Raw genomic sequence first — 26,170 nt, forward strand, 5'->3', positions numbered from 1 at the left:
TTGCTTCTTTCAGTTGTTGTAAAGAAGTGAGGGTGCAGTTAACTACACTGCCTGGATTGTTTGATAATGTGATTGGGAGGAATTATGAGTGAAAACCTTCAGATTATCGGATTCCAAGGACAAGTGTCAGGATTATGGATTCACTTTACATTACTATAACGCCTATGGCACCTAACACTCATTTCTAGGTTAAGGAGGGGTAAGGGGGAAAAATGAACCAAAAACAAAGTCTGATAAGAATTTTTTTGTTATTCCAATAAAAAATACATTCATACAGAAATATAACAATTTTGCAAAGCAATGTCAAATAAAATTCTGTAAAGCGAAACAAAACAAAGAAAAAATAAAATAAAATAATGGAAAAAACTTACAAAACTTTATTTTTTTTTACAAAGATACATTAGATAACAGGGAATTTTCAGAGAATGAAAATCTGTAATAAAAACATTTGTTGGTTAAATTGCAAGCAAACATGGGGCTTCATTAAGGCTCGATTACCACCTGAATGTTATTGGCTGCTGATTCACCGAAAGATGTTCATTTGCCAGTGCAAAACCCTCGTGTTAGACTGACTGCAGCAAGCTGCTTCAAGTTTGTTCTTATGCCATTTAGCAACTGATCTGTAACTTGCACTGTGTGCAACACTGGTTGCAGTGAATTTGTTAATAATGTCAACATCTCTTTCCAACAAATCATGGTACGATTTTGACACTCAACAGAATGTTTTTACATTTTTGTTTTGGTCACTCAAATGCAACCGTTTTGTTTTTAATCCAACTTCAAAGAAGTACAACCATTAATCGCATTTTATATAATTTACAAAAACAAGCTATTTTTGGTCCATTACCCTGCAAAATATAAACATCTTAAACTGTTCACTATGTTCACAATATACACACATAGACACTGGCTCAGATGTACATGCTTTATTCAATGTAGCATCTGCAGTTTATACTGAATCATTTCAAAGGGCAATTCTTTATCTTTCTGGAATCCTGTTTGCCGTTTTCATAATAGCTGGTCTAAAACAACACGCTCCAGACAGGTCAATAACCAACTTCCAGAGTCAGCAGTCTGCAACAGATTCTGTGCCAGCAAAGCCTTTAGCAATTTATTAAAGAGGCCTGTCCAGCCATATGCTGTTCATTTCAATGGATCTTCAGGTTTTTCCTTAGTCTGGGCTGCAAAGAATATGTCTTGTCGTTTAAATTAAAACAACACCCATTGTCATGGCAGCTCCATTTTCTCAACAATTACACTTGGCACAACAAAAACAAAATTATACAAACAAAAAAATGACAACACCCTTTTTCTCGTGTTTTTCAGGGTTTTGTACCTTTAAACGAAATTTTGTTGAACACATATCGTGTAAAATGACTTATATTACAGTACATACTACACAGTAGTAAATACATTTCAATTTTATTAAGTGCTCTACATAATAAATTTTGAGATCTTTCTGCATCTTGAACATAACTTGATTTGAATCTAAATTTGTTTTAAAAAAATGATTAGGTGCTGCATTAAATGATATCATCTGACTAATGGTGAGACAAGGATGCTAAACTAAAGACGCGTTTAAAAGCCACAGGGCCTAGTAACCATCTCCATACACAAGACAAGGTGCAAGTTCATGTGAAATAGAGCCTTAATAAAGCTTTTCAAATCACCCATACAACTATATGTGACCCCCCCCAGGGAGTGTTCTGTTCCACAGGACAAGGTCACTTGCATAAGGCACCATTAAGGTCAACAGTGCATCAACAGGTAGAAAAGAAGGAAAGAGAAAATTAGTCTCCAAGGCATAAATAAGTGAAAGAAAAATGCTTCATGAGCAAATCAGCTGCTAAGCCATAGTGGTTTTTTCCAAACAAAAAAATAAAATAAAATAAAAAATACTCAAGGCTTTATGTACAATATTGTAACAATTACCCATTGCATGTAGCTGCACTTTATTGGAATCTATTTGCAGTCCTGATTACAGACAACAGGAAGTGTACAAACCCTAGAACCATGCAACACCGGTCTATTATACTGAAGTTATAGTTGTGTTATATCTCTAAGCACACAGCTTATACAATGGACTACAAATGAGCTTTGTAGCCTGTGAGACAGGCTACGTAACACATTGCACATTTAGTAGCTGCACCAAACACCAAAAAAAGCCCCTCTCATTCAGGAACGGGTCGCCTTCGTTAAGATGGGGGGCCGCCAATTTCACCCAAGTCAGAATCCGGGTCTCCCCCTCTCCCCCATCCGCCTTCCTTTACAGGAGGTGCTTGACGGTAACCTCCCCCGCCCCACCAGGTCCATGCTCACTGCTGCACTCACCAACACGCAGACTGGGTTTCTACTCACGACCACAAGGGAACAAACACAGGGACTTGTTCCTCTCCAGCACTCAGCCCAAAGCGCCGCTGGTACCTCGTCGCGCACAAGGACTTCCGCCAGGCCAAGCATTCTCCGAGCACGCGCTCGCTCGCTCGCTGGCTCGCAAAAAAAAGACGTCTCGGAGGCCGGACAGGTTCAGTACCAACGCAAGTGTCCAAGAACATCATGCACCATACACACACATTTTCCTCTCTTTCATTTTTTAAAAAATATCTCCCCCTCGCGCTTTTCTGCTTCATACACCATTTTGTGTTTTTTTTTTTGTTTTTTTATATCTTTTTTTTTTTTTTCAACAACCTTCACGACAGCTTCTTCAAAGAGATCCTGCAGGCACTGAGGATGGTGCAAAATGGCACGCTTTGGCTGGGACACACTCCTCCCCTCCACTCAGGGCACGTCAACCTTGAATCTGGGCAGGAGGCATGACTTTCCCCTCGACCGTTTTCTGACCCGCTCAGATGTGTCTCTTCATATGCAGAGCCAAATGGTCAGACCGGGAGAAACACCTGCACAGAGGAGGAGCGACAGAAGAGAACAAGGGACGGAAAAATTAAAGTTGTTACATCTAAAAAAGGTCAACCGTTTAAGCACATGTGAAGGACATCGGTCCATCAAAATTTTTCATGTTCCTGTTATAAGAGTGACTGGGCCTTCAGTCTTTACAAATACTGAAAAAATGTTTTAAAAACTGCAGTGAAATAAAGTCAAATACCACTATTCACACATTGGCACTTAAACATTTTAAAAAAAATTTTAAAAGATTAGGCCATTCAGTCCACTTAAGCTGAATCGTGATGAACATGTTCAATTGATCTGTGATCTCTGAATGTTTCACAATGTTAAGAGAGGGTACGGCTGAGTAAAATGTATGAAAGTGCACAGTACAAAGACAAAGGGATGTCTGCCTACCTGTCACAGTGACTGCATTTAAACGGCTTTGCCCCCGTGTGCTTCCTGAAGTGCCGGGTCAACTCATCGCTCCGTGCAAAACGCCACTCGCAGCCTTCCCAAGAGCACCTGTACGGCTTTTCACCTAAAACAGAACGTCAAACTTTAATGGTTTTCTAGAATACAACATCTTTTAAGGTGGTTTCTCTTAAGTAATTACCACAAATTTCAATAAAAACATTCATGAACATAAAAGCAGTGTTATATGACAGACAAATAAGGCCTAACTGGGGGGGGGGGGGGGAAGTAAAATTATAGTACAAGAGAGGGTAATTTGAGGACCAAATTCCATTGACGTGTTACGCAGTTCATAAATACAAAGAATTCAAGGAATGCAGAAGATCCCCTAATGCCTGGCGCAGATGTAAACAGACTGTTGGGGAGGTCAGAGTTCACCATGAAAGCAATCCATGCAATTCACACAAATTAATCTAAAAATGTTTGACTGAGAAGAGCAGTTTTGGATTCTGAATCAGTGGCTCTGCTTCCCCCATGCTGAAACACAATCTGTTTTGACGAACTGCATCCCTTGATCCAAATGAAGCACCCCTCCCCCAGCCGCACACAGTCAAATTCCAAGTAGATTAGGTCACCATTTAGGAATCCAGTCATGCAAAACAAATATTCAAACTATGGGCTTATGAAGTTATGTTCAAATATTACATTTAAAAAAGGAGCAATTTAAAAAAATTAAAAAAACCATTTGACACCAATTTGCATGTTGACTCATAAGCAAATAAAAAAATAAAAAGCTACGATGTGTGCTATTCGACACTAGGGGCATCTGTTGATTACAGACAAGCTGCTGAAGCACGTGTGATGTCACTGCTGGTTGCTGTGGACTCATTCCCAAGACTTACGCAATGTTATGACAACAGAAACATAGAGGCAAACCCACTGGTGTTTGAACATGTGCGAGTGGCAGCCCACTCACCTGTATGTGTGCGCTGATGTGCTTTCAGGTGGGAACTCTTCGTGTAAACCTTCCGGCATCCGTTGAAATGACACCGGTGCACACGCCTCCTCCCGTCTGGCGAGGCCTCCCCGTTGGCCATGCCGGTCTTGTCCGCTGTCTTTCCAATGCCACCGACTCTGATTTTGCCCGGCAAGTGCAATTCCGCCGGCACGCCACTCCAGACCGGTGGAATGGAGGACTCTGTGCCGATTTCTGGAGAGGACGGTGGAGTGCTGATGATTGAAGAGCTCAAGTGTCCGGAATTGACCAGAACGGCGTTCAGGGGATTGGAGGTAAAGCTGTGCGTCGGGGAGAGCTCCTCGGAGCTGTCCGATGCTTCGCTGCTGGCGTCAGAGTTCACACTGTTGGTCTCCAAAATTTGGCTGTCCTGATTGTCCTCTTCTTTTATGTACGGGATCTTTGGATTGGACTCTCCTTTGTCTCCGCAAGCCAAGATGAGTTTGCTCCAGAGGTCCTCCTGGCTGTCGAACTTGATGTCCGGGGGAGAGACGTACGGCTCGCTCTGAAGATACCGCTCCAACTCCAGACACGTCTGACACAAAACAAAAGCAAAACCCAACCATGAATGAAACAGAATTACAGAGTTACTTTCAGTTTGACATGAAATCCCTCAGGTCACCAGGATGCAGAGAGTAATAACATTACAGCATGGCTGACAGTTAAAATCCTTCGCCCAATGTAAGCAGTGTAGCAATGAGGCCTGTCCTATGACAATCCATTTCCATAATATTAATGAACTAATTTACTTATTAATAAATCAGAAAAGGCACACTCATACAAAAAAATACTTGCAAGAGCAATGATAAAATGTAAGCCCTCTAAAGAGCTTTATGAGGGGATGATGAGTAATTACTGCCAACAGCTTTGAATGCATTCATTTATAAAATACGTATCTCAAAGCCCTCATATTAACTCCACATTGCAAGAGAGTGAGCTATAGAATACTGCGAGGTGACTCATTTTCTCAGAAAAGAAGCCACTTAACTTCCTCTAAGCTTCATTCAGGCAAAGCCGTTTCCTAACACACGCAGGGTGGCATGCAATTCAACACCTCCACAACTTCTCTCTGTCTGTCCATGTCACTCTTTCTGGAAAATAGCCTGAGAGCTTTGACAACATTCACCATTCAAACCTTGACTAGCCTATATAATGATAAAACCTTGTTGAAAACATCAGAAAAGAAGAACATGTATCCCTTGGCAGAAGTTAAACCCGTTTTTCCACACTATTGCCCCGTATTTTCCAGCTACAGCAACATCGAGTCGTGCACATACTAGTAGGTCATTCCCCTGACAGGAAATACACTAAATACCGATACACAAATCTAGTGATGAAAATGCGAAACAAATGAGGCACATAGCTTCAAATAAAAGTCTCTGTGTTGGTTTCGACGGCTGGTCTTGGACATTTCTGTTAAACTTCAACAATCGGTCCAAAATAAATGTTAAAAACATCGTAAAAGTATTATACACAGCAGAACGTTTCTCTGAAGCGCTTTAAATGTCCGAGATGGCAGCAGAACTTGGCTCCGTGCCCAAAGCTCAAATGCCTGAAGGAAACTACTTAGATCCATTTCAATCACGTACCAACTGCAACATTCTATATGAAGGAAAAATGGATACAAACGGAGCATGCACGCGAAGATTTACAGTCTCGCTCGCTGACCCTGCGCCGTTTAAGTCCAGCTACGTTTAATACCAAACTGTTAAATTTGGTTTAATTTGGTAAAATTTAATTTTAGCAGAAATTATCTGTGGATTGGTTATATGAAGATAATGCACATAATCAGACTTCTATCTCACGCACTTACTGTTTTAAGTAATTAAATCATATTACATAAAATATGACTTGTTACCATAAGAACAGGATCTTATTCAGATAGCGATACACTCGAACTTGCGTACCTTCAAATTATTTGTAGCCATTTCAAATCAAAGCAAAACAATTTGAAATACCGTTGCGTCACGACCTCAATTTGTCGAGACGAATAGTGTTAAGTGAACACGTAGGTTATTAATCGTTAGGTAGATCTGACTTTTTATAAGCACATGACGACTTGTTCAGATGCTATGTTATGCACGTATTATTACTCGTTTATTGTTTAATTGACCTTTGACAGTAGCAATACCTGTCATTTGTATAGAAGTAAACGACAGCCTGTTATTGATATGCATCATCTTAATAGAATATTCGCACTTAGCCTATCATTTCCCACAGCAAGCTAACTGGCTTTAAAATATCCTATGTGCAAGACGAGACCTGTAGGTAACGTACCCGAAGAGCGAGATAACAGAGAGCAAGAGACTGAAAGACATTTGCGAAGTCAACCTGTCAAGTCCCATACCAAGTCGGCACGGATAGTTTTTGAATAAGTATACATATCACTGGATTGCCAAAAGTTTTCTTAACGAATATTTGCTATCATTAGAGCTAGTTAGTGAATTATATTGGCAGCAACAAAAAAACAAAAAAAAACTCAGGTTTAGAAAGCAGTGCGTTCGGTTTGGTTACACGGCCAATCAGAACAGCAGGCTCACTGGTATTGGTTTATGCTGTTTTGAACCCCGCTCAACAGCAGTTTCAAGTTTGTGAAAATGTTTGGAAAAGATTATTACCTGCTGCCAGTACTCTTCAAGGGATGGTAAAGCAGAAAAATACCCCGTGTCATGAACGATCTGAAGCTCTTGAAAGATGCTGCACATAGGTAGAACATCCATTTTAATCCCAGATGTAACTATCTACAGGCTATATATCAAAAAGATGCAGGCGATTTCAAATGTCTGTATTTTTTACAGCAAGTGAACTTGGTGTATTTTCCACATGCAACTGCACATCAATTAAATGTTGTTTTGCTTCCCGTTTCCCGAACCGCTATTCTTCCACTGTTTCCACTCTATTTGCAAACACTGAACTAACTGCAAGACCTGGCTCTCTGTAAACTTCCCTATTCAAACCTTGCAGCCAACCTCCCCACTCGTGACAACATTACGCTGCTGGAGAGCCGACCAATAATATCGAACGTGGTTGCCCGCGCGCCTATGATATCACCTTTGACCAATCACAAACGTCTCATGACATACAATCGTTCTGTCTCGTTGTACAATTGGTAAATTTGACTTAAAGCTCCGCCGTGCTCATTGGACAACACGTTTTCTATTTTTAGAATAGTATATATATGTGTTGCGCCTGCTACGTTCTGTGGCTGTACCCATTCGTTGGTCTCATTCTGCGGTCAGACGTCAAAGAGAGCGCTTCTGAGCGTAGCAGAAGTTTATCTTTTTTTGGAAGCACATTATTAGCAGTTTAAGTTACAGTTTGTAAAGGTAGTAATGCAATCTAGGAAACTGTGAAGAATAAACAGCTTGTTCAGTTAAGCAAGTTGTTGCTCATTTATTTAACTGAAGTTGGCGTTGTCCGTTTGACAATTGAATAGAGTTAGTTGCAAACAAGAATAAATGATAGCCTACTATTTCACCGAATTTTGATATATGTGCATCTTATCAAAGTTGTGAATTATGGTTTCCAGAAAGATACAGATAACGTGATTGGTTCGCTTGCGAAAAAAAAAAATGTGTTTCTCTTGTCGTGTTTGTGTCTTGTTTTTCTGATGCTGTAAAATTCCACTGGGGGAGCCAAGTGCCACATCGCATATGACTCAAACGTACAGGACGACTGACCATAGTAGAGAGGCACCTATGCACGGTCTGACAGAACACCAAATGAAAATACCAATGTAGGGCTACATACTTGTTTGCATATAACAGGCCACGACGTTTTTCATTATCGATGCTTCTAATTGCTATTGTGTGTAACATGGAGCAGACAGTAACTCCTGAGTAGACTATTGCTGGACTTAAATAGTTACTTTGAAATGTACATTCAGCTGAACAACTGTTATAATGGCCAGCAGCGCAATCATAATTATATCAAAATGTGAAAGAGTTTTAGGATTATTATTATTATTATTATTATTATTTAAAAATACAATTGTCAATGCATGGTGTGTATATTTATTATTTAAATTACCATTATGATGAATGGCTCAGATGAATGCATCGTTCTTACATCGTAAAATGAATGTGGCATGTGAGTATTTTACAGACATACTCATTATGTAATATAGTCCAGGCTTAATAGAACTATTTAACCATCATTGCATCTAATATTTGATGACTAGAAATACGCATTTAGGCTATCTTTATTGTAGATTCCATTGATCATAATTCCCCTTTATTTAATTATTTACTTATTTATTACAGATTGTGCTCAATGCATTACTGTACATAAGAAAAAAAAACACATGCACTATGTTACCAAGCAACATAAACCAGGTTGTGGTTACAAAATAATGCCATAAACCACTGGCAGCTAAAACGGGTTTAGGAATATATTCTCAAATTATTTCATGGACTGTTATGTGAAAGTAAGAGGATATAACAGGGCACATTTCAAATGTAGTCATTTGCATTTTGTAATATTAGAAGTGTTCAGGGTGTATGGTACAATGCAGACATGAATGTGTTGCAACTTGAGGAAATATGCATCTGCATTTCCTGGTATTAGTCACATCCTGTCATCAGTGCAAAGTAAGCGTTTGTGCCCTCTGTGGCATATATGTTTTCTGAGGTGTGCTACAAATGCATACAACACTTAGAAATGCATACAGCCCCAAAGACTACCTGACTTGAAATTCAGTTGAATTAATTTGTGATGTTTACACAAGCAGTCATCCACATACCACAAAACAAGTACAAAATAAATTATGAAAATAAATAGATATATAGATACTTCCTGTTTAAAAAAAAGAGGAAATAGTTGAATGACAGAAGCTATGACAAAGCCACATTCACCTAAAAGGATCTCAGAATGAAGTGCCCATTTTTTCATTGCTCTGGAATAAGTAGCCACACAGATGGTCACAATACTCCAGTCCTATTTAATAACATTGTAGTGCAGCTATTTCACGTCTAATGTTACATTGTCTGGAGGTACAGATGTATGTGAAGAGATTTTGATAACTTGAAAAATTGTTGCCATGACCTTCACAAGGGTGAACCCATGTTACAGTGTATCTGAGCAAATTTGTATTGGAGGAAAATGTTTTATTTATTTATTTATTTATTTATTAACCCTCCTGTTCTGTTCATTTTTTAGGTACAGCAAAAATGTTCCCGGGTCAATCCCCATACAGGGGGGGTTTGCAAATACATTAAATGAACCATTTTCATTTAAAATGTTGATTACACTAATTAAGGCCAGTAGAAGAAGTTTCATACTGAAAAAATAATTTTAAGTATTTTTCCTAGATTTTCAAACTTTAAAAAGGGTCAATTTGACCCGCAACATAACAGGAGGGTTAACACACTATGTAAATGTGACATTCCAATGACAGCATTCATTTGCACTATAACTATTTGGCTGCTTGGGTGATGCTATGTTTGATTTTGCTTTCTGCATACCATCTTTTTAGATCTAAAAATACTTCCTAAATATGTGGGAAGACTTCTGAAAGGGTCACCCTTTCAACAATAGGACCGGATATATGATTAAGTTAATGTACACAAAAATAAACCACCACATTCAGGAATTAAAGAGAGCTGAGATAAACAACAGTTTGAAACAGAACCTCTTTGTTTTAGCCAGCAGCATGTTCTAGTGCTAACCTCTGGAGAACTGAGTCTCTTTTGTAGCTCTCATCTGTAGGCATATTTGTAGCTCTTCAGCATCATATTTAGCCATATGTTGATGTCATTGGAATGGCAAAGCCGGCACTGATCGTCATTTCATAGAAATTTAACATGCTGAGATAGAATTGACGATGTAGTATTTTTAGAGTCAGACATGCTCAACACTTGCTGAGATGTCTTCAAACCAGAGGAAATGCCAGACAACACACCACTGCTGTTTAAATACCACGTGTGTACTTGCAAATGACGTAATGATCCAAAACATAGCTCCCAAAATATGTCAACCTGAATGAGGAGTAAAACAATGTTTTCAGTGCAAGATTTTGTTATGACTTCCAAACAACAGCTTTTTAAGTAAATTCTTTTTAATTATTGCGGAGCTAATGCATGCTGTTTGAGGCTTGGTCAAGTGGGGGTCGTGACTGTGTCATTGACACATCAGTATCTTTTAGCAGAGTGGGGGAGTGCTCACAGGTTGTGTAAGGAACCTGTCTTTGAAGCATATTCTTCATTCCTGGAATGCTACAGTATTATTGGCTGACAGATAACCCAGACATGTACTTTATTTTGTTTAGGGCTGTCATTTGAAACACGTTAAGAACCAAGTGATCTTTCATTGCAACTTGTATCTTTAGACACCATTGGCTGAGCTCACAAGTGTCGTTGTGCCATTGTGTTGTGCCAATGTGTCATTCGATAATTATACAATTTGTTTTCTGAGCAGTGGCTAGGAATCACCCAGCAGAACATTTTAATGAACAATTACAAATAAAATGAATATTCCTTTTGTGGTTTTCCAGTCTTATGCACAATTGAAACATACTGAAACATACAGGGAAACAAGCTGGGCATTTGGCTTATTATGTTTAATACTTTGTGACTGTGGAAGGGACACAAAGGAAAACTGGACTTGGGATTGAAATGGCCCTGCCCATTTCACAGCTCAGACATATTAACTAGCACTGGCCTTGCATTTACTAGACAAGGACAATGAAAGCAGCAATGAAACGTGTTCGACTGATGCTAGATAACTGCCAGAGTTCTGCAATGTTTTTACATCAATTTGAAGTCCAGCCATACCAGCCTAATAGGAAGTATATGAAAGAAAGGCATGATTTAACGTTATCATGTTACCATATTTGATATTCTGATGCTGAAGCTGCTAAGTGGTTTTCATGATATGGCTCAGTTAGTTCACGGTCATAGATAGCTATTATGAATCTGCTACAATGGTTGGTAACTTACTATGGCAACACTACACCAGGCTAAAGATGTCCGTACTGTATACACATAGCATTCAATAGATTTTACAATGCATGAGCTGATAACATTATGCAATCAGCACAAGATCCTGTTTGAGAGAGGCCTTTAGAGATTTTCTGAGTGAAACCACTTTAAAATGCTCAAGCGTCAAAATTGTCATTACAATCAGTGCAGATGAGTACCACTGTGGTGAAATGTTATTCCATTAACAAGAAAAGCATTCATTGGCATAGTGTTGACCACATGGAATTAGCATTTCCAGTAAAGTAAACACGAAGAATTGAAGAAAAGTTACTCTGGCTTGTAATTGATGTCAAACATTTCTCAGTTTCTGGTCATTGTGGTAAAACTTTGTAAAAAAAAAAAAAAATATATATATATATATATATATATATATATATATACTTATTATGCTTACTGGGATAACTACACGCAATCAAGAACTTATTCCAAATAATCCATCTTTTTTGTATATCTAATAAAGATGCATTGCATTCCTAGACAAGATTAAAAATATTCAATCATAAATAAAATGAAAATAAAATAATTGATTAGAAATCAATTCAGTTACATCAATCACTCTGAAAAAAGAAAAGAAAAATCAATATTAATTCTTTTTTGGCATTCTATAAATTAGAGCTATGTCAGGGTGCATTGCAGTGGGAGGTGATTATTGGCTACTGGTGACCTTGAATAATCTGTACTGTTTGGGTTTAAGGGGATTGATTTATTTTTGTTGGTTCTTTCTTTGTAATTCCTTGTAGCAAAATACATTCTACTGTGACTGAATCATACCAATGTATTGCACAATGCGGAATTTGCCTATTAGTTCAGCCGGGAAAGTTGCTGAGGATGAGTTGCATCAATTAAGAAGTAATTAAGAAGTCATACACAAATATAAAACATACTGGTTAATGTTGCATCAAAGAGAGAAAATGTATAAGATATATTCTGTTTTTCGTTTGTAAAAAAAAAAGGTTCATTCAGTCCATTACACTCTTAGAAGAGATAATCCATTCTATTTGCTTATGTTTTGCTTCCAATTAAATAATGACCAGTAATGGCTGCTGTTAAATTTACATTGCCTGTGGGAGAATTCCTAGGAACGGTCAGCTGAAACATTTCATTCTTGTTGAACTTTTTGTCTGAGCAACTAGATATTTTATGACTTTTTACAACATTACATTCATTACTTTTATTGGTGATTAACTTGCCATGCGATAAAGCAGAATTAAATCCAATTTAAATAATTGAAAAACACCATTTATCTCATACCTGGTGGATACTATGATTTTTATCGAAAAGATGTCAAACTTTTTTCAGTTGTTATTTTCAAGAAGCGATGGAGTGAACATATTTATTCTACAGAACAAGGAAGAAAGACTTTGCACTAAATCAAATGCATTATGGTCTGATATTTAATAAGAAAAGAATCAGTATGATCGTAATCTGCCGGGAAAATCTGGAGGACAGGTCATTGGTCATTGTTTCACACAGAGGAGATTATTCAGTGGTTGATGTTCGTTCCACCACACCACACTATAGGCATAATTTAAGGACATGGAATGTTAAGTACTTTAGTAATTTTAGCAACTGTCTGGGTAAACCATAGTCTTCCTTTAAAAGAAGGCTTTTATTAAGCAGTGATGTAAACAGCTACCCTAACTGACTATGAAATGTAAGACTGAATGTGCTGATGCTTGGGGATGGGGCAGGGGAGAGGGAGTCTATGAGGTCACAGTGACCAGAGGAATCTGGTATTTTGAAGGTGAAAGAAAATATTCTTTGCCAATGTGTTCTTGCTCTTGTATCCCTTTAATGTGTGTGTGTGTGTGTTTGACTGAATATGGAAGATTTCTTCACATGCTTTGATGTACAGCAAGTGCCTCTTTGAACATATTGTGCTGTATTGAGTCTTATCAGAGAAGGTGGTCACTTGGTACAGTTCCTCAATTAGATTTTTTTTCTTTGAAAGACAAATGAAAAGAAACCATATCAATTTATAGCCCTAAAAACAGATGATGGAAAACAATTTAACATGCTCTATTCAAAATTGAAACTAGGATTTCTTTATCTGAAAAGCAAAAATTCTGTCTATAATTCTTTAATTGCTAGTGATTTTTGTTCTGTAATTGTGTTGACACATAGTTAATTAGCATTCAAAAATACACCTCCTTAAGAAATTGTAGCCATGCCTACTTGATGAGTAACTTATTTCCCAATGTGACCAGTCTTCAGCTTCCATTTGAATAAACAACAATGATTCATCTTATGAAACATAAATGTAAAAAGGTTACCTATAAACAAGGGTGCCACCAGGGATTTTAAGCTCCATGAGAACATCGCACATTGGGCTGCAGCACCCCAGAAGATTCTATGTTCTAATATTTCTTGAGGGTCCGTGACAGTCAGGGCCCTTTTTTATTATTTAACCCCCCGATTCCCTTACGGTATCCCTGTCTATGTATACAATGACAGACCAAATGTATTAGATGGTCTTGATACTAAGCACTGGCCTACTAACAGTAAACACCCTGTTGTCCGTCCTAAAATGCGGCACAAAATCCCTGTTTGCAATGTGTACTCAAACTACAATTGCCCTCCTCCAATTTCTTGTTTTCTTTAACTCCTCTCCCCCGCCCAACCCACACCCCGGCCCCACCATAGCAGTAGGTTAATGTCCCAGTAATCACTGTCCTTGCAACCTTAACAATTAGTCTCCAGAGCTTATCTTTTATCAAGTCCTAAATCTACCAGGTATCACAGGAATCTGTGTTGTTGTAATGTTTCAGCAGAACAGCTCTATTATTGGTGATCTGGATCTGGCCAAATGTGTGGAATTGCGCAGTTTAAATGATAAAAGGAAGACGTGTTTCTCCCTGTCTCTGGGCCGCTTCTCACTGGCAGCTGACTGAAATGCCTGTGTGATTGGCTGCTGAATTAGAATCACTCCAGGTTAAAAGGTGAAGGGTGTGTGTGTGTTTGTTGGGGGAGGGGGAGGTATGTGGGTATTGGTGGATTGCGTTTTACCTTGCAGCTTGTCGGACAACCAGGTCTGCCAGCAGCACTTCTGAAGAAAATATATCTGAATCGAATGTCTTTTTTTACGGGTGGGTGTACATGCAGACTGAGGCCTACTCACTCAGTCCCTGCCGTGGCACTGATTTCCTCCTGATGTGCTCATGACAGGTCAACAAGTTAAATCACTTGAGTGTTTACAGGGCCCACAGTTCCAAATTTAGTGTTAATAACTAAGAATAACTAACAGCTCATATCATATTATTACCAGCATGTATAAAACACAGAGTCCTGTTCTTAACTCTACAGCTGTAATTAATGTCACGGTGATGTTTAGACAAAATTGATATTTAACATGACCACCCCCCCTCCAAGAAAAAAAAAATAAAAAAAAATAGCATGATCCAGTTCAATAAACCAGAAGTGATAATAAGCGGTAATCCAATGTGTATTCTGTATTTAGGGATTCCTCTTTTTCCTTGGCCAATTAAGTAAAACAGTGAGACATATGTGGAACCTATTAATTTACAAGCATGAATTTCCTTAAGGAGCGTCAATGTGTGATTTTTAGCATAACTGGTTAATGCACATGATTAAGTGCATCAGAGACAGCTTATAAGTGATGAGTTTTTCATTTTAATCTGCAGTCACTTGTTTCAAATTGCATATAAAAGGACCCATTCACTAGCCAACAAAGTGTGTAAAACTGCTAATCACTCAACAGAAAAATTGCAATACTTGCACCTCCACAAATTGTAAAGATGGTTGTTCTGCTTCCTGCTTCCTTCTTCTGTGAACACATAACACCGAATGACTCACACTCACACTGATTATATTATATACCCTCACTGTTATTTTTATTCTGAAGTAATTATATTTATCAATGCACACACTGAAATCTGAATTCTCAAATCACTAGTAAATTCCAATTATAAAGTAACAATACCGTCACAGCAGCAACATATCTTTCTCCAGCAATTTCAAGAGCAACGCATTTACATGGGCAATAGCAGCCTGCAATGTCAATGCCGATTTATTATTATTATTATTATTATTATTATTATTATTATTATTATTATTATTATTATTATTATTGATGTTGTTTTTGTATCCACAGACAAAGCAGAAAAAGAATAATAATTAGCATCTTTGCTTTTATGCGTAAGCCATTTTCTATGTTGAGAACAAAGATCTGAACGTGGGATATCATTATGGGGTGAGGACAAACAGGCTGCCATCACCATGGTAACAGCAGAGTAAACAAAACAGTCACTGCATTAGAGCTGCTAGCTGCTCACTGATATCCTCATTGCAGTAGTTTCAGTATGAGTCACACATTAGGTGCTATCTGTCAAGTCGAATGCCTTTATTGCTCGCGTATTTCCTTGCAACGGGCAAAGTTTGAATGATTACAAGTTTGTTATTCTGCTGCCTTGTGCTAACCATCTTATTTCTACAGTTGAAACAAAAACTTTAAATATGAGCAAACACTCGGTTTTCAGGCACATTTCCTGTATTGTAACTATGTTCATGTGCAGCATGTGTTCATAGAATACAACATCACATACAACATCATTTCACTGTTTCACAAAAATGTTTGAATGTTTTGGCCTCTTTCAGAAAGGTATTCTACTCTAGAGATGAGAACATCATTTCCCTTGCATCACATGATCTCACAAAGGAAGTGCATGTGTCAAAGAGCCATTAGAGCAGTGCAAGCCAGTCAACAATTTTATATTCATTTTATTTTGTATTTCAATCACATACAGTTAGTAATGTTACCATGATTGAAAGAAAAGGCAGTTGCTAATTCGAGGGGTGCAGACTGAAGATCAAGCAGAACAGATACAGTCCTAGCCGATCTGTACCACTAGAGTCATCACTGGTAGGCTGAGTGAATCTACTGGTCCAACCAGAGAGGGCTGCTCAGTCTATCACTTCATGTCTAGAAGAGACTAAAAGAGAGTACCTTCATTGGGGGGGGGGGGGGGGGGGTTCAGGTTGACAGCAAAGTGCACCTTTATCACTGAAACAGATGATGACTACAGTAAAAAAGTCAGTGAAAGAAATGGGGGTGAGGTGTGGGAGGGGATAAATTTGTATGGGCTATATAATAATGCCTGCAAGTGCCCTATCAGAATGTAGCCGCAGACGAGCAAGCATCATGGGAGAGCACCATGGCCTGGATAGGTCTGAGGGTGTCAGGCAGCCACACAATGTTCTGTTTTAAGGTCAGAATTCTGAAAATTTATATACCAGATAATTTGAAGGGGACAAAATGTACATATCTATTCAAAAATAATAGCATAAAGCAGCATACAATCCTAATAGGTATGTGCTATACAATCAGTTTATTTAATGCATTCTAAAGTTCTGCACATTAAATACACATAGACATACATTATGTAAAAAATAAAACTAATATTGATACATTCCTTTTTGTCTGACCTCATGTTTCCTTGACAGAGTTTTATTAAATAAATAAATACATTCTAAGAATTTTGTAGTACTTCATTGTATTGAAATATATATGCACTAGCTCACTCCATCCATTTTAGTCTAGCACCTGTCTCCTTTCAGCTTTCTACTGCTGTGAACAGTGCTGGTAAACTCTGTCCATGACAAACCATTACCTTACACAAAGGTGAATTAAAGGTGTTTGATGTTAAACCACATGAAGCGTAACAGCTAGCAGAGCAGCTGTGTGCTAGAAAACCTTGTCAGAGAACAGGTTGAGTAACTTATTGTGGCACTGCCATTTAAATATATGATTATATACAAATAATGTGCAACAACTGGCAATGCCCAAGGTAATGTTATCCACGTCATTCCCTAGCTCAAGATAATGCCATCCAAGTCCTACCAGAGCCCAAGGTACTGCCATCCAAGTATTACCAGAGCATAAGATACTGCCATCCTACTATTACCACAGTCCAAGGTACTTCCATCCAAGTACAGCCAGAGCCCAAGGTACTGCCATCCTAGTACTACCAGAGCCCAGGGTACTGTCATCCTAGTTTTAATCAGGCACAAAGGCAGTTCAAAGATGACAAATTTGAAATCAGTAAGGAGTTCAGTCAAGACTCCAGCCGCTTTGGGACTGAGAAGCTAACTGGCATGCTGTCCCTCTCACAGCTACAGTGACACAGTGAGTTTGCATGCTTTAAACGTGGAATCCTACAAGGGTGTAAACACATAGCGCGGGACATTCACTGAAGTGCAGTATCCTGTGGTTTGAGTCTCCGCCAAAGTATTCATCCCTGCCACAGCTTGCTGGGATTTTAAAGAATGACATCTTTTTAAACTAAGATTGCCAGAACCCCCAGGACTGTACCTGCCTGCCACACCGTAAACAGAGAGAGGAAACTGTGAGAGTTGCACATTATTTGTAGATCCCTGTAGTGTCCCGAGACAGGCTTGAAGAAACAGCAAACTACAAAATGTGCTTTTTCCATGCATTTTGTGTTCCCTATTCAGGTTTTCTTCAGTTAAATCATACAGTGTATTTGTTGTTTTGTGCCATAGCCTTATAACAGGAAACTTTCTTCAGTCATATCCACAGTTAGCCCGATTTTCATAAACAGCTTTCTTTTCTTTCATTGAGATTTTAAGTTGTCAGAATTCTACATCCATGGCATACAATAAGCTGAGAGATAAACCATGACTTGGACCTGCACATCATTCCGCCACCAGATTTGTGAACTTGCAGATTTAGAAACTGCAGACTGTGAACCTATGCTCCATTTGCCTTCATTATCAATGTGTGTCATTAGCAGCTTCATCAGGCAGGAATGAAAGCCAGTTTTTATTATCTTTTTGTAAGCCAAGCTGAAATTTATTCCATGCATTTTATGGCAATATCATGCCGTGAGTGTGCAGCAGCTTCTGAAAATCTGACTTGAATTTAATCTAAAATATGCTTCCCTTCCACAGCCAATTTTCTGTTGTTGTCATGGAATAAGATTCCAAAACCAGACATTAGAACTGCAATATGCTTGTGCTTTATTGCTTAAACCGAGAGGAACATCACCTAGACTGTATTATGTAAACATCAAACAGCAAATTCCAATAGCCGTGTACATGATTTTGAACATGATTTTGTTTGAACGATTGGCAATATGCTGGGTTGAACTGTAGTTGAAATGCTTATTCAGATTTAGTAGCAGCATTTCATTTAGCGGCACTGGTACTGACTTGAGACTGATGTCATGATTGATCGCAGCCAGTTTGTTTCCTTGCCACTGCTTTCAAGAATTCCCATGGTTTTTTTTATGATTCTAAGAACTGTCATTTCTCTAACTACCTCCTACAGCTAACAACAGAGGCACATGTACACCAGCTGGAGCTGTCTCCAAAAATTATAATAAGTTTGGTTTTTACATTAGTTGTGTGTATATTTTACTATACATGGTAATATATCATATCACAGCTACCATAATATCAGCCTCTGATATGTTACAATTTCATTTTATAATGGTGCACATGTATGGATGTCAAGCTTTAAAATTGGATGTCACCACTTTATAGTTCTACAAAATTAAAGCAGTTAAGCAATTAAGTCATTATATAGCCTAGCACTCACATTCAGGTTCTATTCACATAATCACTTAATGTACTGCTGCTGCTAGTCATGATTGGTGGTTGAAATTTTGCATGTGCATGTTGGCATCATACTTAAGCGGTACACAAATTTAGCCAGTATAGCACTTGAGATTTGTGAGGGACTTAAAAGTGAGGAACGGGTTCTTCTTGCGAGCACCTACCAGCTGTGGGTTCATTTTTAGCAGGGATGTTCTGTGGCCCATGAGGGCCCATTTCAAAATTTTATAATGAGGCCCTGTCTTCTCCACTGCCCACTAGCCACTTGCCTATATAGGCCTACAGAACACAAAAAATTCAACACCACCTAATGCTTAAAGGTATACTTAACTTTGGTACAACAAAAGCAATTCTGTGGGGCCTACCCCATTGTATTTGCATAGCATGAATACTAGCAATTAGCTGTCCCTGCTGACCGTTCCCAGCATTGCCGTTCCTCTCAGTTATCAGGCTCCCAATTCACTTACAATTCACTCCCATCCATTTTCAGGACCTCACCGAAATGAGCAGTTGAATAGAAAAGTAGCTACGAAGGTTGATAGATGATGAAATAGAGCACTAATGCGAAAATGTCTCCCTTTTGAGAACTGATGCATTTTTTATATTTTTATGACTTAGTTAAAATATCAAAAAAATGTGTCTTTTCTATGTGATGTATCCTTAGTCATCACAAAGTAAATCAAACTATGGCTTAGTAGTCTGAAAAAACTATGCAGTAGTCTGAAAACATTTGCACTATTTATAACTAGCCAAAACCTGAAAACAGCTCATCAGCTCACAAAAACAGATATTTTTGTTTGTGTTTTAAAATAACTAATTTCGGCAAGGAACCAAAGATGAATGGGAGTTTGGAGCCTGACAACAGAGAGAAAAGGTGATACTGTGAGCAAAGACAGCCGGTGTTGCTATTGTTTATGCATGCAAATACTCTGGGATAGGTTACACAAAATAACTTATACCAAAGTGAAATATCCCTTTAAGATTAAACATGGAGCCTCATTAACAAAACATAAAAGGTTTGTGTCTGTACCTTCAACCATTCACAAGTGGAATTTTGAAAAGCTGTGTTTTAAAAAAACATTAAATGTCCATTGTGTGCAGGCAATGTGGTTCCATAGCTTTTGTGATACTTGCTGTGAGGAACAAATCTTTTTATTAATTAAAAAAAAATGTTAAAGAAAGACTTTAAGAAATTAAACAGCCTGGAGCAAATGTGATTCAGGAATTTTAATAAGAATGGCCAAATTTTAGCAAAGGCTACAACAGATTTGAAAGACCTATAAAATATAACATGCATGGAGCTCCCCATACACTGAGGGCAGAGCTGTGAAAAAAAACACAGTTGGGTAATTTTCTGAAATAGTGAGGGGATTTATGTTGCTGTGAAAACTTGTTTTGTGGCTAGATATTGGATCAGACATGTGTCATCTTAACCTAACCCCGCCTATTTTTTTTAAGGTAGACTGATCACTCACCGGACAGACTAGTGAGCTTCATATTGGACTCGTCCAAAAGATAAACTAGCCTATTCACCTTTGGCATGCGGTGCGCTTAATTTGCTGCTCTTACTATTAACATTTTTTTTTAATTCTTGTGGGCTTTCGGGCCCCCTCTGCTGGTCGGGGCCCGTTTAATTTGAAACTGTTAAAACTGCATGCCTGTGATTTTTATCATGATAGAAAGTTCTGATGAAACATGTTCAGCATCACGTTTGATGTGGATAATATGTTCGAGAAAATAAACAGTTAAATGTAGCCAAAAGCCAACATAATGGACTAACAAGAAGCACCTAACTATCAGTATCCAGTAGAACTGCTGTTACTTCTCACCCAATTGTGAAACGTGACAGGTCACTCATTGTACACACAACTTATGTAACAATGAAATCTTATCAACCTGTGGGTAAGCTCTACACATATGCACATGTGCTATAATAGACACTAAGTAAACACACACACAGACACACGCATACACACGCACGTACACGCACACACACAGAAATATCAGTGCAACTGTCAAACCTCAGTCTAACATTTCACCACGGTGACCTTACCTGGGTGTTTACCTTGGGAAGCTATGTCATTTATTTGCACACTGTGTGTCATTTCATTTTCCTTTGCCCCCTAACCCTTTGTCACTTCCTCAAGTAAGCCCCTCCTACAGGACGTGCACACAATTCCTGAAACCTCTTTCCCCTCATGTGCTATTGTGTCACCAAAATTGTTGCTTCCTGTTCACAGCCCTCCATAATTCCTCAACATGTGTTTAAGCTATCATCTTCTATTGTTTCCAGCAGAATCTCTGTATGTAACCTGTTTCAACCTTAAGGTTCAGTTCAGGAAAACAGTTATTTGCTCAATAATACTACTAAAGTTGCTTACCTCTTTTGCATTTTAAAGCTGTTGTTTTTAAGGTGCACCAAGAGAGCGCATGAAGAAATTATGTTCTCAGTTCACAGTTCAACAAAAAACTGCAGACCCCAAAGCAACACATAAAAATATATTTTATATGCACATATACAAACAGCAAAAATTGATTCCAAGAAGATTTTTTTTAAGTGAAAAAAGACACTGTAAAAAAAGAGGAATTTAAAACAAATTTTATTCTGCATTGTCTGCAGAAAATCTAATATGAATAATGAATAAATACTGTATATGGTACGTTCCTTTGAAGAACAGCTGCCATGGTGAAGCCCTGTATGTAAATAAATGGTGGTTATAGTTAAACTGTTACATTACAGTGTTTGCTTTTGCTTAGAGGACACCTAAACCCAGCTGGTCATGACTCACACGGTCTCATGACCATGACTGGTCACCAGGGAAATCATAGAAACGGTTACTATGTGTATGGACTAATGCAAAAAGAAATCTCAGACAACCATTCAAATTAACCAGTAAAAAATGTAGCTGGCTTGACACAGACTTACCCTGTTTTGTATGTTTGAATGGGCACCTGGTGGGAATACCTACAGTACTGAAAAGTATTATTGAAGTGAGGAAGTAGTGAAGTGAGCAAAACATTTACAGAATTACACACCCCCGTGCACGCACACACACACACACACACACTGTACACATGCACTACCACAGACACACACACACACACACATGCATGTTAGATGCATCTGTTGAATGTATGGTGTGCCTTGGTGATGTTCAGCACAAAACTGCTAGTGCTGAAGCACTCTGCCCCCTCTCCCCTACATGCTACACCATAATTTATTAGAGCAATGAGAGGAGATGTGATGAGATATTCTTTGGCCCATAATGAAAAACAATATTTCATTTCATAGGAGATGTCTACCATGGTCTAGTACAGTACATATGGGAGTGACATACTGTAGATTTCCCACGTTTTTAAAAGCCCTAAAATTCAGTGAAAATGAACTGTATTAATATAACTATTGTAAGAATATAAGTAACAATAAATTTTAGACAAGTTTACAACAAGCCCAAATCAAACATTGCATATTCTGTGAACAATACTTTATATGGATTTTTTTTTCTTGTTTTGCTTTTCAACTCTTTGCTTTTCAATAGGATTTATCAAATATATTTTTTGTGCTTTTTACAGAAAACTGTCACAAAGATGATTTAAAGAGTAGCAGAAAAGAGCAAAAACCAAGGATGAACCCCCAAATAGGAAGCACATGCGGGGGGAATATATATATATATATATATATGGAATACACCCTGGACAGCCCACCAATCTGTCGCAGAGCACACACACCATTCACTCACAAACTCATACCTACAGCAAATTTAGGGTCTCCATTTAACCTGCCTGCATGACTTTCTACTGTGGGAGGAAATGGAAGTACCCAGAGGAAACCCACACGGACACGGGGAGAACATGCAAACTCCACACATAAAGACCCAGGCCGGATTCGAACCCAGGACATGTGAGGTGACAAAGCTACCCACTGCACCACCATGTTGCCCATATATATATATATCATTTGGCTTCCAGATGTCCTTTGGGAGTCTCCAAATGACTTTTTTTGGAAACCTGCCTAGACATAGCATGAAAAAATGCAAAATGCTCATCTTTGGTGGTATTGTCATCCGATTTGAACCAGGATTTTACCAGAGTTGTGAATTGTGTTTCTAAACCAGGCACTGTTACAATGATCTGTATCCACTCAAATAAATAATCTTTTAGGTGAGAAAAAAACACTTCCACTGTGTTTGAGTTTCTCTAACTTCATTTCAGTGATATCAAGAGTAATTCTGACTCTAAGAAAACAAACTCCCAAGGCTTACCTTTCAGAAGAGACCAGACCAGAGAAGATTACGCCTGCAGTCATAATGTTTCAAGAATAGGAACCATTTCATTTTTGGCATGTTATTAAAAGGCTTGTGTTAAAAAAGGGGGTGTCACAGAAAGGGTTAAAATGCTATACTTACTGGCACAATCTGTGTTCTTTTAAGAAATGCGACATTGTTTATTATTCTTGTTATTGTTATTACTATTTAACAGGTATTTTGCACCTTTCAAAAAAACGAATTCCTAGGGCTTTATATAATAAAAAGCCATCGATGGATGCAATGGCACAAATACAGGCAGAACATTTTAAAGGAACTCCAAATTTACTGTGCAAATTGAGATTTTGACCACAGTTACTTATTTCTTGTGTCAAGCACAATCATCAAGATGAGCTCTGGCTTGTCATCACCAATAAGGGCTCAGTTCATTGACTTGACTTAGATGACAGTAAAATAAGTAAAATGAAGTTAAACTTTTGGCTCTGATACCAGACAAGGCAGCTCATGCGACCCAGAGACTCTACGATCACAACCCGCAAGCGTTCCTAATCCGTGCTGTGAGTCGCTGGCCTGGGTCCACGTCATTCGCTCCCATCTCTCGCACTGTATCTCTCGCTGTTTCGCAGCCGGGGCTCGGATGCACCGCCACGCGCGCATGACAGTCACCCAGCGCTGAAATCTCAGCCAGACGCCACGGGAAACCTGGCAGAAAGTGCCTCGACGTGACAGCCTGGATGCACTCCTCTTCCGGGAGGAGAGGTGCGCGAATTAACGATCGGGGGCAAGAGGTAGCGGCCTCTCAGCGGGTCAGTGGAGCTCGCCGAGGCCTTGGGCTCGGCGCGGGGGTCCGTGTGTCGTTGCGCGCTATCGCCTGCTGACAGCAGAGCGCGAGAGCGCTGATAAGAGCGCCGTTCCCCGGCGAGGCTGCAGCCAGTGACCTGCAGTCGAGCCAAACGACACTCCCTCCACTACGCGTCCAGATCCCCCCTGCGGCTCTTCAGCTCGGGGATCAAATGCCAACCCTGGAAAATTCGCCCAGTGTTTGCACACCGAGCGCCGCCCACAAGGTAAAGAAACTATGTAAACGGCGGCTCCAGACCACTCACTGTGCCAGTCCACAGCAGCACCATGGCAAAATGAGTGTTTACCATGTCATGCAGCATGTTAAACACAGAAGACTTTTTCAGTGGATCACAATAAACAAAATATTGGATGGGCATAGTCAAGCAAAAAAAAAAAAGCATTTAATTGGATTCAGACAGCACATCTCCGGTTTGACCAATTACAGAGGAGATTGCTTTCCTCTTGTGTAAGGAACCCGGGGGCTGAATTTGCCGGGGGGCACCAGGATCATCCCTCAGAAGAATCTATTTCGTTTTCAGACAGTTTGTTTTTGAAACAAGATGCCTCTTCTGACATGCAATTACAACCAACTCAGAGGTAACTATATAATTAGCGACTGCACACAACTATCATCTCTCTTCTGAGTCACAAACCCTCACGTACAAGCAATTTCGGAGATTCCCAAGGTTAGATGGAAGAGATATCCCATGGCCCATTTGGAACCTGACAGTACTGCACCGTAATTACCAGTGGCCTTGATATTTAATGTGAAATTGGTACCCTAACCTTTAGTGTTTACTCATGACACCGGGCCCCCCAGCCCCCTTCCCTGTGCATGCTGGGGAACAACTGGGGGGAGGGGTGTGCCTCTGAGTGAGAAGTGATGTGTGTGTGTGTGTGTGTGTGTGTGTGTGTTGAGTGGGGAACGGCAGGACGCGTTCAAGAACAGCCTTGTTAAACAGACACGTCATCACCGCTGTCCTGTTGTGTGTCGTGCAGAGTGTTTGGGATGTAATGACAGATGGGAGATGTTCTTTATCATGTGTGGAAAAAATGTTGGGGACAGCAGAGCCACAGTGACAACGTTCTTCCTCCCCCCCCCCCCAAAACGTAGAGGGCTTATTAGCCTCTGCATGAAGTTCTAAAACTGCTACTAGCTGCTAATTGGCTCCCCAAATGTTTTCTTTGCAGTGCCAAGCTGTGACTCTGAAACCACTTTTAGAAGTTGCATAACAACAGTGGTGGAAAGTTGTCACTGTGAAGGCTGCCTGTGAAGAAGGGACCTCATTAAATCTTACATGTACAGTTTCTCCTGCAGAAAAAATTCAATCATTCATAAGTTTACAAAAATAATTAAATACATTTGTTGTTTTCAGGATTGATCAATCTATTGTGATTCAAGATTGTTTTACCACAACTAATGTACTGTGTCTTTTCTAATTGAAAAGACAGTATCACACAATGGGTATATTATCAGTGTTCACCTCACCATGACCTCACCAACAAATGTTCAGTCTTAAATATAAGGCTGGGAGAACTCTGGAATTACCTTTTTAAAACACGTTGCGCAACACTTCCAGAATAACAACGTGGAATCTTGAGTAGACGCACAAGTACATGCTTGCTCTTGGCTGCAGCTGGCACTGATATCAGTCATTAGGATGTCTTACTTGAGCGTAGTAGAAAACAAGCCAATCACAGTGAGTCCACGCTGTTCCTTTTCACTCTACCGTGGTTCTGTAAATAATATCCACATGATCTTATATGTGAAGAGCCCAGTCACTCTCTTGTTTTCTGCTTACAACTGTGATTGTTGGCTCAGTTCTTTTCAGGGATTCCATAACAAAGGGGTGTGGATTGAAAGGCTGCATTTTTTAAATGCTTGTCAAACACTGTCATTGGGTCCAAGAGTAAAACAAATAAAAAACAACCATGATAGTTTATACACATTATACTCCAAATACCTCAAACACACATGCACACACATGTCATTCAGACTGTATAATGGGAAGGCAGTCTCAGTTTTCTGTTATTTGCAGCTGGGAGAGACTACTGTTCAGATTCTAACCACAATGTGCTTCCTCAGTTAGTATAGCCAATTAAAGTTACACTTTTTTCATCACCTTAGTGACCTTTCAGTGACATTTTCATAAAGTTCTGCAAGTTAGGAGAAATTTCAA

General features: G+C 39.1%; 1 protein-coding gene across 1 annotated transcript; it reads right to left on the minus strand.

Moving 5' to 3' along the window:
- Positions 1-229: 229 nt before the first annotated feature.
- On the minus strand, positions 230-7,293 carry klf6a (Kruppel like factor 6a). Its single transcript, XM_064332335.1, has 4 exons — positions 6,931-7,293; positions 4,274-4,847; positions 3,301-3,424; positions 230-2,897 (listed from the first exon to the last, which is right to left on the minus strand). The coding sequence occupies exons 1-4, from the start codon at positions 7,030-7,032 to the stop codon at positions 2,846-2,848; spliced, it is 852 nt and encodes a 283-aa protein (XP_064188405.1). The 5' UTR covers positions 7,033-7,293; the 3' UTR covers positions 230-2,845.
- Positions 7,294-26,170: the final 18,877 nt, after the last annotated feature.

Source organism: Anguilla rostrata, chromosome 4 (assembly GCF_018555375.3).
Source record: "Anguilla rostrata isolate EN2019 chromosome 4, ASM1855537v3, whole genome shotgun sequence".
NCBI classification, from domain to species: Eukaryota; Metazoa; Chordata; class Actinopteri; order Anguilliformes; family Anguillidae; genus Anguilla; species Anguilla rostrata.

Bases quoted from the DNA above. Each gene is read 5' to 3' on its own strand.
- klf6a (XM_064332335.1), bottom strand. From the start codon at position 7,032: ATGGATGTTCTACCTATGTGCAGCATCTTTCAAGAGCTTCAGATCGTT. The intron at 3,425-4,273 runs GTGAGTGGGCTG...GTTCTGTTTTAG, and splicing joins ACATCAGCGCACACATACAG to GTGAAAAGCCGTACAGGTGC. The intron at 2,898-3,300 runs GTAGGCAGACAT...TCCTCTGTGCAG, and splicing joins AAATGCAGTCACTGTGACAG to GTGTTTCTCCCGGTCTGACC.